Source organism: Halichoerus grypus, chromosome 9, assembly GCF_964656455.1.
Source record: "Halichoerus grypus chromosome 9, mHalGry1.hap1.1, whole genome shotgun sequence".
In the NCBI taxonomy this organism is placed as follows: Eukaryota; Metazoa; Chordata; class Mammalia; order Carnivora; family Phocidae; genus Halichoerus; species Halichoerus grypus.
In genome coordinates this window covers 50,200,546-50,219,522 of record NC_135720.1, presented here as the reverse complement: position 1 = coordinate 50,219,522, position 18,977 = coordinate 50,200,546, and the positions used below count along the sequence as shown (strand labels likewise).

The 18,977-nt window shown below is 45.0% G+C and overlaps 1 protein-coding gene across 4 annotated transcripts in view; it reads right to left on the bottom strand.

The window, feature by feature from the left end:
* SLC22A16 (solute carrier family 22 member 16) overlaps positions 1-5,629 on the bottom strand; it is a 41,119-nt gene extending 35,490 nt beyond the window's left edge. For all 4 annotated transcript variants that reach the window (XR_013441162.1, XM_078054874.1, XM_078054875.1 and 1 more), the window contains exon 1: positions 5,515-5,629. Coding sequence is in view for 3 of the 4 variants with exons in the window: in XM_078054874.1 (XP_077911000.1) it covers positions 5,515-5,567 (53 nt within the window). In the remaining variant the exon portion in view is untranslated. The remainder of the gene's footprint in view (positions 1-5,514) is intronic.
* Between the last annotated feature and the right edge of the window lie 13,348 nt (positions 5,630-18,977).

Here is an 18,977-nt window from a genome sequence, read left to right as displayed (position 1 = left end):
TTCACCATTTCCCTTCCCCAGTTTACACCTGTTGCTTGTGCTGTACATAACACCTTATTCGGCCTTGTCCTGGGCAATGTGTGTTGGATCATCACACTAAAGACGCACTTTAGCGTCTGGGTTGGTACCTAAATAGTTTCATCCCCTGGAATGGCTCCACCGTTGAAAAGTTCACATTCTGCTGACCATAACCTTCCACCCTCCCAGCTCTCCCAGTCCTTCCCACTGACCCCATCCCCAGCACCAACCAGATGCCCAGTCTCTGGATCCCACCAGCTTCTCTAGTTCATTGCTGCCTTCCTGGTTTCAATTCCTTCCCCAGCCAGCCTGAACCCCACAGTCAACACTAGAACTACCTACACACACACATACACACCAACAGAGCACCCACCCTGGCAGGCCTCCGAAGCTAGAATTTGTCTTCTCTGTCCCACCCCTAGTGATTGTGGTTCAGGAGGTCTGAGGTAGGATCCAGAACTCTATACAAGCTTAAAAAGTTTCCTAAGAGATTCTGAAATGGATGAGAAACACTACCCTAGGAAATCAAATTCTCTGGCTGAACAATCTGTTGGTACAAGGTTTGACATTCGAAATATTTAACAATTGTCGTGGAGGAACTGGAACTCTCATAAACAGCTCGTGAGGACATAATGTGTTATAACCACTTTGCAAATCTGTTTGGCAGCTGACCACAGGCACACTCAGCAACAGAGTGATTCCTCTTCCCTGTATGTACCCAGCAGAATGTGGGTACAAAACTCCTACCCTTCCAACGCACCTTCCATTCTGCAAAGTGACCTTCATAATACCTGAACTCCTTAGCATGCCATACCAAAACATTCTTGGGGAGGACTGTGAGCTTACCTCTCACCTTCCTTCTCTCACCCTCATACTACACCTTAAAAGATGTAGACAAGAAAGACTATGCACGATAAGCCCAACCTGGAGACGATCTAAATGTCTACTAACAGCAAATGAATAAATTGTGGAATAGTCATGCCATGACATACTATACACCGTGAAAACCAACAAAGTACTGTGACATATATTATGGGTGAATCTCCCATATATGAGGTTGAACAAAAGAAGCCAGACCAAAAGTACATGATTTTTCACTCTGTTTATATAAAGTTTAGAAACAGGCAAAACTAGGGACGCCTGGGGGGCTCAGTCGGTTAAGCGTCTGTCTGCCTTCGGCTCAGGTCATGATCCTGGGGTCCTGGGATCGAACTCCCTACATCGGGCTCCCTGCCTCTCCCTCTTCTCTCCCTCTCTGTCTGTGCTCTCTCTCTCTCTCTCTCTCAAGTAAATAGATAAAATCTTTAGAATCAGGCAAAACTCACCTATGGTGGTAGATATGAGGACGTAGTGAGTAGGGGAGAGGGGTAGTGCTTGGGAGAGGGCGTGAGAATGGGTAGTCTGGTGGTGGTAATATGGTTGTGTTCACTTTATGATGATTCATCAGGCTGTAGATTATGGTGCATACTTTTCTGTGTATAAGTAATATATCAATTTAAACATTTTATATCTACAAGCCCCAGAGAGCAGGAAAAGTATTCACCATTGCCCTGCTGAAACATGATTGGAATGGGTACCAAGTCACACACCCAGTCTTTCCACCTGGTGCCTACCAGCTGGATTTCAGCCCTGAATGGTCACCCAATCTATACTGACAAGGAGGCATCTTGCTGAGCAATACATCATTTATCCAAATGCCTATTAAATGTCTCAACCTGGAATTCCCACGAGGAACTCAGTACACTCTCAAATTGATCCAAGCTCCAGGCCTGCCCCACCTGGAGTGTAACTGTTTCTGAGTTTCGGACCCCATCATCTACACAAACCAGAAATATGGGGCATGGGGTAGAAGGCCGACAGATCCTTCCCACTTCTCCTTCATAACCAGGAGGTCCCTTCAATTCCACCCATTAAAACTGTCCAGTCCTCCCTGTTCACACTCCGCCTTGCTTCAGTCCAGACCCTCCTTATCTCCCACCTAGGCTCTTACTAGGTCTTCTCTGGGCTCTGCCCAAACTCTTGCCCTTCCAACGCAACTTCCATTCTGCAAAGTGACCTTCCTAATACCTGAACTCCTTAGCATGCCATACAAAAACATTCTTGGGGATATTCTTCTCTCACCCGCATACTTCATCCCCCAGGAATAATAAACCACCTATCAGTCTCCAAACAATCCATGCTAGTTCACATAAATATGCTTTTCATGTACCAGAAAGGTCCAAAGTATCCTTTCAATTCAAACTTCCCTTTCCCTGTTGCAAGGATAACTTCTTGAAAAAACAAGACCCTACTTCCCTAGGCAGCTAGCATCGTGACATATCACTCTCTCCCTTACAAAGACTATTGTCCATCAGGTGTTATCCACAGGCCCAACCTAAGGCCCCTCCAGGATAATACTTATAGATACAACACACCACTGCGTTCACAGCTAGAGAGACACACTAATGGAAAAAGAATCATACAGACACAATAGGCAGAGAACCCAGAAGCAAAGAAAAGCAAAGATGACCAGAACCCCTAGAAAATGGACCCATGTAATCTGGGTGACAGGTGAAGAAATTACTTTCAGTCCTAGATCTATATCATTCTGTACAAAGAAGCACAACAGGTGGCATCCCACTGTGGTTAAGAGCATGGACTCCAGAACCAAACTGCCAAGATTTGAATCTTGTATCTGTTACTTACAGACTCCTTAAACTTACTCCTTAAACTTTCTGTGCCTCAGTTTCCTTATCTGAAAAGTGGGTTGTTCTGGGAATGAAAAGAGTTAATACATGTACAGCACTCTGGCACATTGTAAGTACACAGAAGTGCTAGCTCTTATGATGTTCTTAAGGTGAAGTCAAAAAGGAAGAACCAAAACAGCTTTTTATGTTGAAAAACAAAACAAAGCAAAACAAAGCTACCTATGTCCATAGGTGTAAATCAGCTGTAGGCTCCACATTCCAACTCTGAGATTTTAAATCATTCCTCCCCTTAAGCCAAGACAACTCAGGGATCCAGGGTCTTAGATTACCCCAGCACAGATACTGGGGTGTGTCTCCTCAGTTCCCTCTCACTCGGGCCATAAGCCATGAATTTATGGAACTTCAGCATGGCTGCAGGACAAGACCGGGAATGCCTTTTTAATTCCAAGTGTCCTGCTTTCCTCTCTTAAAGGTGATTAGGATAGTGCTTCCTCAGCCTAGAAATGACTAATGAGAAATGAAAGAGAATTAGGGTTCTCTACTTAACATTTTCACTAGGTTTCCTTAAAAGAAGGCTAAATAACAAAACCCAGTGACCTCCCTTTCTATTTATAAACAATAAAGAGCATAATTAGAGCAAACATCACCGAAAACTGGGGGTCCTGTGCTCTGGTCACACTGTTTTCACCTTCTCCTGTAAGCATTAGCTTGTTACCCTTCCCTTGCTACGTGCTGCTTTCACACGCCAGCTGTTCCCACCAGGATGAGGACTCAGGTAACAACAATAACCAGGCTTTATTGAGAACTTCCTGAATGTTAAGACTTTCGCTCTCATTATTATAGCCGGCCAAGAGTTGTCTCCCCCAATCCATTCTCCTCTTCTCCCACCATGGAGAGCTTCATTTGACCAATGTGAGTGAGGACAATGGGAGCAGATGCCTCAAGCACAGGCAGCGAGCCCCATGCTGTGGATGGCGGAGCTGCCTCACCCACGTGGGTCCCTGGAGGATCCCATGGGACAGAACCTACCCTGAATAGTTACTGGAGAAGGACAAACTTCCAACTAACTGAGGGATCTCTTTGTTAGCCAAACACCAGCTGATATAATGACCTGAGTTAATCCCTAAAATACAGAGGGAAAGAATGGTATTTGTACCTCTTACCTTCTAGGGCTACTATAAGGATATAATGAGAGGCTGCATGTGGAGTCCTTATAATAAATATCCCCATTTTACAGATGAGGATGTAGTGAGTAAAATGCTGAAGATCATACAGTTAATATGTGGTAGAGCCAGGACTGGAATTCAGACATCCAACCCCAGAGCTGATCTTGTAATCCCCACGCTATCCTGCTTCAAGAAGGACAAAACGAGATCATATATAAAGACCCTTGTGGAGCCACGGGGTTGGTACCTAAATGTGCTCAAGACAGCATCGCCTTTGAGAGCGTGGGCTGTGGAAGCTGATGGACATCCAGCGACATCCAATCTTGCCCTGCTATTACTAGATCTGTGACAGAGGCACAGGCCCTGGTTTTCTCATGTGTAAAAGGGGTGATACCACCAATCTCATGGAGCTATAGTGAGGAAGGAAGCTAACATGTACAAAGAGCTTCTGACACAGCCAGGCACAGATCCGTGTTCAATAATACAGGTCTCAGGAGGAAGCAGGAGAGAACTGGGGTCTCTTGCCCCTCCCCCGGCCGCTCAACCCCTTTTTTGGGGGGTGAACACAAAATAATAACCAACATTTGTGCAACTTTCCAACTTGGAGAGCAGCACCGCATCATCTCTTCACTATAAGCCCAGGAGGGAGGTAAGGCAGGAATGACTGTGATTCCCATTCTGTGGATAGGAAACTGAGGCACAAATATTCTCAGAATCATATTAGAAGTAAGAGGCAGGCCAGGATTCAGACTCAGCTCCAAACTCGGATCGTCATGCTGTATAGCCCCTCACCCAGCTGCCTCTTCTCCCAAAACGTTCTGGGTCAGACAGTGGAGCGTTTCTCCACGAATGAACGAATGAAATATTTTTAATGTCTTAATCAATTTAACAAATGGAAGGAGGGTGTCAAGTGGCTCAATCGGGGTCCCAGTGCAGGGTGTATGTGGGTCCCTGGCCCCACCAGCCTCAGTTTCCCAATCACTAAAATCAGGTTGCCAACACCTCCTCTGTAAGGACATCAAATGAAGCGCTGCATGTGAATGCAAATGAACCACCGGACACAATGTACCAGGCACATATGAGGTTTCTATAAATGGCAACAAAACCTGACTAACGGTTGTTCCTGGGCAATACCTGCCAGGCACAGAGGGAGACCCTACGGGGACGAGCTGGACAGCAGTCGTCCGGGAAAGTGAAAGAGGGGCCGGTTTGGCGGACCAGAGAAACGGGCCGCCAGGGACAGGCACTGCTCTACTAGGGTGACCCGGCGGCGTCTCCGGCCGGGCCTGGGGACTCCGGCTCCCGCAGAGGGCGCGCCCCAAGTCCCACCTGTCGCAGCAGGCAGGCCGGCCGGCCGGGGCCCGCACCCACCACTCCCGAGGCCAGCCCCGGGGCCCCTCTGCTCGCTGTAGGGGAGATCCCGGCGCCAGAGTCCGAGAGGACACGTCCAGGTCGGAGCCAGGAGTCTGGACGCGGGTCTTCCGACTTCTCCACGAAAGTAGGGGGAGAAGTTTTCGGATGGCTAGCGCCGCGCGAGAACCCCACCGCAACGGAAAGAAACAGACCCCACCGGCGCCTCCTCCACGTGGCTCCCGCTCCCCTCCGCCAGTCCTCCCTCCTCCTCCCCACCCCCAACTCCCTACCTGCCGAAGTGCCCCACGCGGTCAAAAATCAGCTCGAAATTGTGGGACCGCATGGTGCCGCGGTGCACTGCGCTCCCAAGCTGGACACGCCGAGCTCGCCGAGAGCCGGGGGCCCGCGGACAGCGCGCCCCGCTCCGCCCCGCCCCGCCCCGGCCAGCCGCGCCCGGGGGGCCAGCCCGGCAGTCTGAGTCCCCCGCGCGCCAGAGGGCGCGGGCCGCGCGCGGGGCCGGGCTGGTTCCTCCCTCCGAGGCGCCGTCTCTCCTCCCCGCCAGCGCAGTCTCCGCTTCTCCCCGCCGCCGCGGCCTCGTCCCGGCTGCGCTGTGGTCCCGGGAGCCCGCCGCCGCGTCCGACCCTCCACACGCACCGCGTCCGCGTGGTCGCACCTCTCTCTCTCTCTCTCTCTCTCTCTCTCTCTCTCTCTCTCGGTCGTCGCAGTGCCTCGGGACAGCCCGAGGCAGGAATGAGAGGCCCGGGTTAGGTTTGGGGGCTGCAAGAACCTAGCATCTTTGAAAAGCCGCGCCTTCCAAGCGTGGCTCTCCAGCTTGCGGGCTGAAGGGTGTCCTGCAGAATTTGGTTTTCTATGTACGTTTCTGGACTCCACTTTTTTTTTTTTAAGATTTTATTTATTTATTTATTTTATTTGAGAGAGAGAGAGAGAAACAGCATGAGAGGGGAGAGGGTCAGAGGGAGAAGGAGGCTCCCCGCCGAGCCGGGAGCCCGATGTGGGACTCGATCCCCAGGACTCCGGGACCATGACCCGAGCCCAAGGCAGTCGCTCAACCAACTGAGCCACCCAGGCGCCCTCTGGACTCCCCTCTTGACCAGGACAAATACCGCTTTCTCAGAGAAGGCCAACGGTTTGAGGGCCAGGACAGGGTCTCCAAGAGCAGAGCATAAGGAAGGGATGCTGATGAGCCTGAGAAGTGACAGGCTCTGGCAGGGCTGTGTTCAGCTTGTATGTTTCCCAAAGAGCAAAGGAACTCTCTGGGTAGAGACTCAAGCAGAATTAGTACCAGCAAGAAACTTGGGCTTGAACAGAATTTGAAAAACCGAGGAAAGTGCCCTCCCAAAGTACTTCCCTCACCTACTGGTGTATTCTAGATACCTCTCCTCTGTCCGTTAAAGGTTATGAGACATTGTATTTTCAATCCATTTATGGTGTTTTTCAATGATCAGAAGTGGTATTTTTTATTTTAATGAAGTCAAATTCATAAATATTTTCCTTTAGAACTTGTGATTTTGTAATTTGTTTAAAAAATTCTGCTTTACCATGAGGTCACAAAAATATTCTGTTATATTTTCTTCTAAAAGTTTTAGCTTTTGGCTTTTCTCATTTAGGTCTTAAATCCACTGGAAGAGATTGTTTGGTTTAAGATGGCGATCCAATTTTGGGTTTTTCCATGCAGATAAAAAATTGTCCCAGCCCCATTTATTGAATAGTCTGCATTTTCTCTGCATTGCCACCTCATCATCTATAAACTTTCTATTTTTGTGTGGGTTTGTTCTGGGCTCTCTAAATCTGTTCCATTGATTTATTTCTTTTTCCCTGTGCCCATGTGTCTTTATTATTATAGTTTTATACAATCTGCTCCAATCAATCTTTTATTACTACTCTAAAATACCTCTTATCAAAGTCACCATGATCTCCATGTTGCCAAAGCCAATGGTCAATTCTCAATCCTTATTTAACTCCCACTGTTAATGAAAAATTATTTTAAAAGGTATAATCATAGAGCGCCTGGGTGGCTTAGTCAGTTAAGCATCTGCCTTTGGCTCAGGTCATGATCCCAGGGTCCTGGGATCGAGCCCCGCATCGGGCTCCCTGCTCAGCAAGGAGTCTGCTTCTCCCTCTCCCACTCCCCCTGCTTGTGTTCCTGCTCTCGCTGTGTCTCTCTCTGTCAAATAAATAAATAAATAAATCTTTAAAAAAAATTTTCCCATCTCAAAGTGTTTGACAATGTTTCCTGGTACCACAATATCAGTTTGTCTTTCTTAAAACATCTTGTGTTTTAAGCCTGTGCTTCCCCAGTCCCATGATTTTTCTCTTACTTTCCAGCTTGCTGTTCTCTGTCACTTAGATCCTCCTCCTTTTCCCATTTTCTCTCAATGTTGGAGTGCCCCAGGGCTCTGAGCTCTTCTCTTTTTACATTCTCCCTCAGTAGCATAACGCAGTCCAACTACAGTCCATGGGCCAAATCTGGTCTGCTACCTGCTCTAGCAAATAAAGTTTTATTGGAATACAGTCATGCTCATTCCTTCATATATTGTCTATGGCTGCCCTCATACAGCAATGCCAGACTTGAGTAGTTGTGACAGACTGTATGGTCCACAAAGCCTCAAATTTTACTATCCGACCCTTTACAGTAAAGGTTTACTGACCCATGATCTACTCCTATGGCTTTTAATGACTCCCAGATCCACATGTCCAAGCTGACCTCAGCCCAGTACTCCAGACTTGTAAATGCCACCACCTCGTCCACAGGTCTAAAAGCCACCTCAGACTTACCATGATCACCACTCCTCTCCAGCATTTCCCATCTCAGCAAATGGCACCTCTTGCACCAGTTGCTTAGGCCAAAACCCCTGGTGTCTCCTTTTATCCCTCTCCTGTTTTCATACTCCACACCCTTTTCCATCAGAAAATTCCAGGTGCTCCGCCTTTATGACAGAGCCTGATTCTGTCTACCCCCGCTGCTAACCTTCTTGTCCAAACTATCATCTCCAGCCCGGATTATACAACATCCTCTTAACTGGTCTCCATGCTTCCTCCCTTGCCCCACACAGCTCCTTAAAATATAATTCCGGGTAAGACACTCCCTTGCTTGGCAGCTTTCTGTCACTGTTAGAATAAAACCCAAAGTCCTGACATGGCCCTGTCTGTTCCTCTGACTCATCTCCCACCTTTTTCTCAACCACTACTCTACTCCAGCCTCCTTGCTCGTCCTAACCCACATCCCAGTCCCCGAACTTTTACACTTGCTATCCCCTCTACTTGAAACTTTTTTCCACTTTGACTTTCTATTTATTTTTCAACTTAAAAATATGCCCCCCCCCAAATAAAATAGCCACAACAATAAAAACAAACAAATCATCCCCACCAACAGTCTGGAACTTTTCCTGGACCTTTATGTAGATAAAATTGACATATAACATTGTGTCAGTTTAAGGTATACAGTTCGTCTTATCACTGGAAATCTATACCCTTTGACCACCTTCACCCATTTCTCCCAACCCCACCCTCACCCCTGGAAACCACTGATCTACTCTCTGTTTCTATGAGTTCAGTTTCCTCTACTTAAGACTTCTGTCTCCAAGAAGCCACAGGGCTCATTTCCTTACTTCAGTCAGGTCACTATTCAAATGTTGCTTCTTCTGGGAAGATTTCTCTGCTCCTCCTACAACATCAGTCCTCATCACTCTCTAGCCCCTTACTATGCTACCCTGCTGTATTTTTCTTCAACCTGAGATGTATACATATAATTTGATATCACTGCCATAAAGTATAAACTCCATGAGAGCAGGGACTTAGACATATAGTAGATGCTCAGTAAGTAGGTGTGGAATGAATGAATAAATATAATCCAAATGGGGGAATATTGAAACAAAATTTAAGCAATTTCCTAAGAGCACCAGTTTCTCCACACATGAATGGAAGAAGACAAAGGGCCTAGCTCAAATCCTACCCACAGCTTAGGCAAGTCTTGGGATTTCCTAAAAAGGAGTCCGCTAACAAAACCCTTGCCCTCTTAGAAATCCAGTGAGATAATTCTAACACAAATACAGGGCAGATGTATTTCTTCGAGTAAGCGGAAATGGGACGGGGGAATAGAGAGGGGAGAAAGGCAGGGACCCAAGAAAAACAACATTTGTGCATCCTTCTAAATCTAGATGGATTAGTTTCAATTGGGTGACTTGGAATCCCCCGCATGGGAGTAAATATTCTGATGCCCTGTGGCCTCACGGCTTCCAGGTCCCAACCCTCATCTCAGCCTGGACTTTCTGTTCAAAGTTTCCTTGGAGCAACATCTAGGTCCCTAAGAGGTATCCACAAATTGGAGAGAAATCAAAGAGCAAATGGTGATTAAGTTAATTGATGGGCAAAGGGTGACCCACAGTGGTGCCCGGGTGGCTCAGTCGGTTAAGCATCTGAATCTTGATTTTGGCTCAGGTCATCATCTCAAGTCCCGTGTCACCTCCTCACTGGGTGTGGAGCCTGCTTAAGATTCTCTCTCTCCCTCTCCCCCATCTCTCAACCCCCAAACTCATGTGCACATGCGCACATACTCTCTTTCTCTCTTTCTCAAAAACAAAGAAAAAAAACAGTGACCAAGAGCCTTACTTATAAAAGGCTAAGTATGCATCAGATTATAAGGTTAGTAATAAATGTATGGAAATGGGTTTTCTGCCCATGGCTAAGAAATCACCAACAGAGCAGGAACGGGATTTGGTGTGTGGGGGTGGGGTGGGGGGACAGGTAGCAGCCCACACAGTTCCTGCCAGAGGAGGTTTGCAAGCCAGTTCTCACAGGCTCTGTCCCACCTTGTCCTCCCCATGCCCTAGACAGACTGCCACATGCTACTGAACTGAAGTCCTTCCTCAGCAGAGCCCTGGCAGAGCCTGCCTGAGGGGAAATTCTGGAGGAAAGCTTTGTCTTGGCACCCTCGCATTTCCCTGACCACACTTCCCTCCAACTCCAGGAACCCCATCACCTCTGTCCCCAGGGGCTCCAGGCTGGGATTGGTCTCCAAGTGCCACTTCCACTCCCACCCCCACCTCACTCTGGATCCCACCCAGATGAAGCTTCCCAGCGAAAACTACCTCTTCTTCCTCGGTCAAAGCTCTACTGCCCAGGGTTTTCTTTTTTTTTAATTAGGAAAATCCCTTTATTATTTTTGAAATGTTCCAATACTCAATGGAAAAACCATGATAGTGGCTTTTTCACAACTTCACCGATTACAGAAAAATGACTTTCCACCTTCTTTACAGAAATCTACCCTCCAAATCAGACAGGGCTCCATGATGGCTGAAACGGGGCAGGACGAAGGGCAGAGAATCAGCAAGGAGAACTGCAGCTGCCGGGGCAGCCTGAGGGTTTCTTTGCACTTTGAAAGCCCAGGTTGAGTCCCGAAGGGCTGTGACCCCTCCAAGGAAGGCTCAGTCCAAGCACATTTGTGGCAGACTGCGGCGGGCTCTGTCCTGACGGCCAGCAGGCCACGGAAGGCCTGAGGCGTGGCACTTGTGGCTCGGAGGCCTCAATCAAGGCTGCTTCGTGAGAACGAGAACAGGACGCAGGCCTGCAGCTCAAATCCCTTTCTCTAAAACATGGCCAGGAAAGAGACTACAGGCACTGGCCGAACGGTGCTCTAGGTTTAGAAATCTCCCCTTTTACTCAGCTCCCAAAGATGAATTTGTCAAATAGCTGTTAAAAACAAATCATGGGCGCCTGAGTGGCTCAGTCGTTGAGCATCTGCCTTCAGCTCAGGTCATGATCCCAGGGTCCTGGGATCAAGCCCCACATCGGGCTCCCTGCTCAGCGGGGAGCCTGCTTCTCCCTCTCCCTCTGCCTCTCCCCCTGCTTGTGCTCTCTCTCTCTCTCAAATAAATAAATAAATAATCTTTTAAAAAGAAAGAATTCAACATGAGATATTGTTGAGCATCTGCTCAGTGGCGAGTCTGCTTCTGCTTCTCCCTCTCCCTCTGCCCCTCCCCCTGCTTGTGCTCTCATACTCTCTCTCTCTCTCTCAAATAAATAAATAAAATCTTTTTAAAAAATAAAATAAAGCAGAAAGCAAACATGTGTTTCCATTTCAGATGTAATCAGCAGTTGGCAATTTTTAGGAAAAGATGACCTGAGTCGCTCATTGTCAAGATTGTCTATTTTATTGGGTCTCTGGCTCTTCCTTTCTCATCCATGGCTGGGGCAGGGGGGTACAGCTATAACAGAAGGCTGTTTGTGGATTTGAGAAATCATGGCTCTAGATGGAATTTATGCTAACATTGGGTCCTCTGTCAGAAAAAATACCTTGGCTCCTCCACCGCCTTTGAATGATGATGTCCCTGGCATTTCTTATCCTTGGACTTCTCTTCTTGCCCTATATTCTCTCTTGATTGAGCAGATTCATCAGTATTGGAACCCAAAAAATACCACCAAAACTACTTGATAAAGTCAAGCAGAGACGCAACAAGAGAGAGCACTGACTTGCCAGAGTCCCAGTAGCGCTCAGAGGGGAAAGGGCAAGGGCAGGTGAGGTCCTGGAGTCTGGTTTCAGGCAGGTCTTTCTATGGGATTGACTGGGGTTGGAAAAGGATCTTAACATATGAGTTCAGGATTGGAGAACACAGAAAGGTAAGGATTTTGAGGCAAGGTGTTAAGAGTCCTGGGAAGTAAACAGTCCTCTCATGCTTTTCATTGAAATGTTGAAGAGTTTGATGTTCATTTAAATGCATGTGGGAAATTCCTGAAATGAACACTAAGGTATTTAAAACTTTTCCTTGGCAAGGGTTTTCTGGAATAGTAAAGGCATGTTAATAAAAACAGTCAACTAGTAAAATTATGTCAATGTGGACAGTCAACCATATAAAGGTAAATTGTTTCAGTTCTCATCACCCACCTACGGGCTGCTCCAGCCTACTCCTCTCTTAATGAGCTCTAGACCCTTATCCCTACTCTCTACTGGACAACTTCATCTGGTCATGCCTCAGATTACCAGATTAAGCTCTAAAATCCCCAGGTAAATAGGTCCCACCATCAGTAAAATCCTTCTATGACTCCCTGGCTTTCCAAATGAAGTTTTATCTCCTCAGCATGGCCTCCAAGGCCCCCCAGGACTGGCATACTCTTACCTCTCAGGCATCACCTCTAATCATGCTCCTACACAACCCCTTTGCTGCAGAATTGCAGGCCTCCATCAGATCCCACAACACAGGGTGCTCATTCACACCGCCATACCTCTTCCCATGCTCCTACTTTAGCCTCGAAATCCCTCCCCACCTCATCTACTGGCTAAATCTCTTAATTCTTCAGGACGCAGCTCAGGTGCTGCTTGATGCCTCATCCTTGTTGACAACTGAATGAAGTTCCAGCTCCTTTCTCCAGTTTAAAAAGGTGGAGTCAGAACCACCACTTCCCACCTATGTGATCTAGGGCAAGTTATCTAACCTCTCTAAGTTTTCTTTTAACAGCGCTAAGTTTTCTCTTCAAGGAAATAATAGTGCCTACCTGGTCATGAGTATTAAATGAGATCAGCGTCTCCCCAGCTTTAGCATCTAACCATTGGTGACCACCTTCATGATAATTGCTATATCTATACAAATTTATAAATGCATTTTTAAATGAACTTCAAATCGCCTCACATTTTTTTAAAACGATTTTATTTATTTATTTGAGAGAGAGTGAACCCGTGTGAGCATGAGCAGGGGCGGGTAGAAGCAGAGAGAGAGGGACAAGCAGACTCCATGCTAAGCGTGGAGCCTGTTGCAATTCTCCAAGAAAATAAGCAATCTGTTTAAGGTTGCCCACCCTTGGGTTGCAGAGCCAGATTCCAACCCAGCTCTTTCTTACTCCAAAACTATTGCTCATAACCATGACACTGGCACCATTTGTTACAAAAAGTGCAGAATTGTGCACAGTTACCCTTAAAATGACTGGAGTGGAAATCTGGTGACTTCAAACCACCACTTTCCCCAACCTCCCTAAGAAAGCCTACAAGTAAGTTAGTATGCCATTAGCCCTCAAAGACACCCATCTGGCCGGGTGTTCAAGTCAAGTCCTTAAAACTCAAAGAAGGAAGTAATTGCTCCTGGGTGAGGTAACCTTGAAGACTTGCAGAATTTAATATTTGATTCAAGATTTGAAGGATAAAAGTAAATATCGCCAGGCAGAGGCAAGGTAGAAAGCGTGTTTGAGTGGAGGAAATAGCCTGATGAAAAACCCAGACGTAAAAATCCAGGCATGCGTGAGGCCACAGTGTGAAGCAGTGCAGCTGACGGATGAGAGCAGGCGTGGTTTGCGCTCCGCCTCATGCCTGGCACGCAGAAAATAATGGGGACATTTACTGGAACGGCCTTGGAAGGCGCCGTTAAGAGCTCACGCTCTGCAATTGACAACCTGGTCGTAAATTCCACCTTCATTACTTAAAAACCTCGACACCCTGCCCAACTCACATCTCTCTGGCATCACTACCTGGTCAAAAGGGTTGAATTCGTTGGTGGGGTCAAATGAGCCTCAAGTGCTCCAGCCACCTTTTCAGTTGCAAATAGCAGCAGACCACACTCAAACTAAAGTAAGAAAGGGACTTTTTTGACTCACTGTGGGAGAAGTCCAGGGGTAGAGCTAGCTGCATGTGTGATGGGATCCAGAGGAACAATGTCTCGGGTTTCCCTTTCTCTCATTCTCCATCTCTTCTCTCTGCTCTTCTCTGCTTCTTTGTGTAGATCTCAATCCCAGATGAGAGAAAAACACTCCCTCCCACACCTGCAAGTCAATTTTTCAAAGCCAAGGGTGGAGGTGGGGGAAACTAGAGTGCGCTGATCCACTGGCCTGTGGCCAGGAGAGGGAAGTCTCTGATTGGCTGGCCTGTTGCAGGGCAGGGAACTCTGATTGGCTGGCCTGTGACAGAGCAGGGAACTCTGATTGGCTGGCCTGTGGCAGGGCAGAGAACTCTCCGATTGGCTAGCCTGTGGCAGGGCAGGGAACTCTGATTGGCTGGCCTGTAGCAGGGCAGGGAATCCTCTGATTGGCTGGCCTATGTCACCTGTTCGATTCTCATCAGAAACAGCCCAACAGTACCTCAGGAAATAGGGGACACACAGCTTCCTGGAGAGGGATTCCAGATGAATAACACTTAGAAACTTTTAACAGTGTACCTAACCCATGGTAAGTGCTTAATAAAAGCTAATGCTATGAAGATAGACCAAGAAGGATAAGTAAATTAGGGCCACAGTGCTTGGAGCCTTGAATTCTAGGCTGCGAGTATTGAGCTTTAGTTAACGGGCAGTGAGGAGCCACTGAAGGCTTTGTCCCATGTGGTGAGCAAGGTATGTTTTGTGAAAATTGGTCTGATAATGGGGGGTGACAGAGGGAGGAGGAAGATGGAGAAGGTGGTGGTAGGAAAGTCAATTGGGAGGGTGATACACTCGGAGCCCAGTGTTCAAGATTCAAATTAAAGAGGTGATAGTAGAAACTGAATGAAGGGGATTCCCATTCAAGTGGCAGAGAAGGAAGAACGGCCGGCTTTGGCAACTGGCTGCCTGGGGAGGGCACATACACCGAGGAGGTGAGGAGTGCCAGAGCTTACAAGCCTGAGTGACTGAGGATGATGGCCTGGCCGTTTGGGCTCCTCTCTTTCCTCCCTCTTTCCATCTTCCTCCTCCCTCCCTACTCTTTTGGGAAAGATGCAAGTTTCTCTCATCCTAGAAAGCACAGTCTTTCTCTGGTGCACTTCACTGGCACAGCCACTGAGGGCTTTAGCGGGAACAGCTTTAAAAGGATTGGTTCATAAACGATGCAATATGTTAACAAAGATTCAAGTGAGTGAAATGTTTTCCCTCTTACCATAAAAGATAAACAAACAAACGGGACTTGCAGAATGTGCAAAAGATTTGGAATAACTGTTGTAGGTCTATTTTAAGAGCATGAAATGGATACAAGTTTTGGCTAAGAAACTTGAGTGTTATAATACATCTGTGTTAGAAATATAGGTGCGCCTGGGTGGCTCAGTCGGTTAAGCATGGGACTCTTCATTTTGGCTCAGGTCATGATCTCAAGGTGGTGAGACCCAGCTCTGTGTGGGCTGGCGCTCAGGGCGCAGTCTGAGATTCTCTTACTGTCTCCTTCTGTCCCTCCCCCCCAATAAATAAATAAATATATAAATAAATCATTTTTTTAAAAAGAGATTAAAAAAAGAAAAGAAATGGTGAGCATAGCAGAAGATGGATTTCTCCAACTTCAGGAGAAAGGTGCAAGGTGTGTGTGTGTGTGCGTGTGCGTGTGTGTGTGTGCGTGTGTGTGTGTGTTCTGTTTCTGTGTCTGTATTTACAAGTCTGTGAGTGAGCTGAAGAAAAGGGACACCCTGGAAGCAGCTGCATGTCACAGTGATACTGACCAAAGTAGTCAAAAAGTGAGGAGCAAGTGTGAGGAAGGAAAAAGAGAGATTTTCTTAGTCCTACTTCTAAACTGTGTTCCTTATGGGGTGGAATGCTAAGAGGAGGGTTGCAGGGTAAGGTGCACTGGAACCATCTGGAAGAACCTGTTCTTTATGCCACCCAGTCTATGGTATTTTTTTATGACAGACCAAGCTAAGATACTTGGGTATCTTTTCAGAAAAAGTTTATGCATAAACAAGCAAAAATAAATATATTCATTTCCGTCCTTTTTTCACACAAATGGTTCTGCAGCTTGCCATACTGTATCTTGGAGAACAGTTCAAGTCATTGTATTTCTTTTTTGAATAGCTGCATGATATTTTTCCATTGTATGAATATACTGTAGTCCATTTATCCAAACTTCTATTGCTGAACATGATGCTACAATGAACACAGGGGTCCATATAGCTTTTCAAGTTAATGTTTTCCAGTTAGTGGAATTGCTGTATCATATGGTATTTCTATTTTTAATTTTTTGAGGAAGTTCCATATTATTTTCCACAGTGGCTGCACCAATTTACATTCCCACCAACAGTGCATGAAGGTTCCCTTTTCTCCACATCCTTGCCAACATTTGTTATTATCTTTTTGATATCAGCCATTCTAACAAGTATGAAGTGATATCTCATTACGGTTTTAATTTGCATTTCCCTGATGATTAGTAGTGTCAGACATCTTTTCACGTAGCTGTTTACCTTAAGCTTTTCTTTCATTAGAACTTCCATATTTTGTTTATTTTTTCAGTTACAATGTAGTCTTCCATTACACCTTCTAATTGATTATTCTTATCATCAATAATCAATAATTTTATATTAAAAAGGCTGCTTATTCTGTGTGTGTGTGTGTGTGTGTATTTTTTTTAACCATGCCAAATTACTTCCCATATTGTTTGACATCATTTTTCAGGTGACTCTCTTAAACTTTCAAAGAATAACATTACCTCATTTGCAAGTAGTGGTTATGCTATCCTCTTCTTTTTTTAAATATACCTCTAATTCTTCTCTTTTATCTAATTGAATTAGCTAATACCTGCAGAATGATGTTAAATAATTGTAGTGTTACTAGACATCCTTGCCTCATTTCTGACTTTAATGGGAACATATTATTTCTCCATTAAACTCAATGCTGGCTTTGAGATAGATCTATTTAATCATGTTAAGAAAGTATCCAACTATTGCTAAGTTTACTACATCTTACCAGGAATAGATATTGAATTTTATCAAATGCCTACCTAGTACCTTTTGGAAAGATAATACTAATTTTCTCCTATCATAATAGTAGATTTCTTAATATTGAATAGCTCTTGCATTCCTGGAATTCCTAATTGTTAATGTTAGTATTCTTTTAATATGTTACTGAAGTTTGATTGTTAATATTTATATTGGATTGTTGGATTGATATTTATAAGTGAGATTACTCTATGGTCTTCTTTTGTAATCATTATTTGATCATTATTGCATATTATCAGTGTTATGTTGGCTTCATATAAAATAATTTGGATGCTTAGGGCCCTGGGTGGCTCAGTAGGTTAAGCGTCTGCCTTCAACTCAGGTCATGATCTCAGGGTCCTGGGATCGAACCCCGAGCCCCACATTGGGCTCCCTGCTCAGCGGGGAGACTGCTTCTTCCCCTCCTTCTAACCACCCCCAGCTCATGCTAACTCTCTCTGTATCTCAAATAAATAAATAAAATCTAAAAATAATAATAATTTAGATGCTTTATTTCTCTTTCTGTGCTCTGGAATGATTTAAATAGCTTTAGAGTCATCTTTGTCTTTCATAAAATTCCTCTTTTTTTTTTAATGAAATCTTCCTTTACCAACTTTTTCAGTTAACCATCTACTTGTCTTAACTGCCTCAGATAAAAATACTTTTATTATTTCCAAACTTGGTAAACATTCATTATCCTTATAACCATAAGGATATTAAAATATCATCAAAATGAGGAAATAATCAGAGGAATGTACAAATGTCTACATGCAACATATTTCAATACAGTATTATTTATAATAAAAGCAAAAAAGGAAGCAACTTAAGAGCTGTTCACAAGGGACTGGTTAAATTATGGTATTTTCTATATAATAAAATACTACGCAGCTATTGAAAGTGTTGTTTTGGTATGGGAAAATAGGTATTTCAATTTTAATACATTCCTGAATTTTCTGAAGCTTTTACACTAGGAAATTGTTACTTTTATAATAAATAATATATAATTTTTAAATAAAAATTAAATGATGGTATGGTTGTATATTTATTCAGATGGAAAGATATTCACAACAGATGACAATGCATGTTTCAGAGCAATATGATCCCATTTTTTTAATGTGTGTTTCTTTAGTTATAGAAAAAGTTTGGAGGTGATTTTCTTGAGCTAATTGAATTTGGATACATTTTTTAATTTTTTAATTTTTTATTTATTTATTTTTTAAATTGTATTTATTAGAGAGAGACACAGCAAGAGAGGGAACACAAGCAGGGGAAGTGGGAGAGGGAGAAGCAGGCTTCCTGCTGAGCAGGGAGCCCGATGCGGGGCTCAATCCCAGGACCCTAGGATCACGACCTGAGCCGAAAGCAGATGCTTAATGACTGAGCCACCCAGCGCTCCGTGTTTTTTTTTTAAAGATTTTATTTATTTATTTGAGAGAGAGACTGTGCGAGCAAGTGGGGGGAAGGGCAGAGAGAGAGGGAGAGGCAGAGAATTTCAAGCAGACTCCACAATAAGTGGGGAGCCCCATGTGGGGCTTAATCTCACAACCCTGAGATCATGACCTGAGCTGAAACCAAGAGTCAGTCACTTAACGGAATGAGCCACCCAGGCACCCGTTTTTTATTTACAAGTAGTTTCCATTTTCTTAGGGTGATTATGAATTAGATGAATGGATGGGCAGATAGATAAATAGATGGATGAAATGCAGTATTTCAGGATTAAACAAGAATGGTTATAGAATTAACTAGGTGAGAGGTCAGGGATGCTAGCTGGCTCTAGTCTACCCAAATAAAACTTCCAGTAGAAACCACTGGTGAAAGTAGAAAGTATTTTTTAGTCCCCCACCACCACCTTTGGAAATTGAGCACCCACCGTCTGCTGGTCTGCCTAGTGCAGTAGCTCTGAATTTCCAGGACTTGTGTTAATCAAGTGTTTAACATTTGTCTGAAAATATCTATATACTATATTCTATAGAGTACTATAGAATATATATATATCCTATAATAGGACCCTAGAATAACAGACTGTCACAGCAGCTTGGACCTTGGAGATCATTCTGGAACAACCCATGGTTTTTACAAATAAAAACACTGTGCTAAGAGAGGCAACTTGGC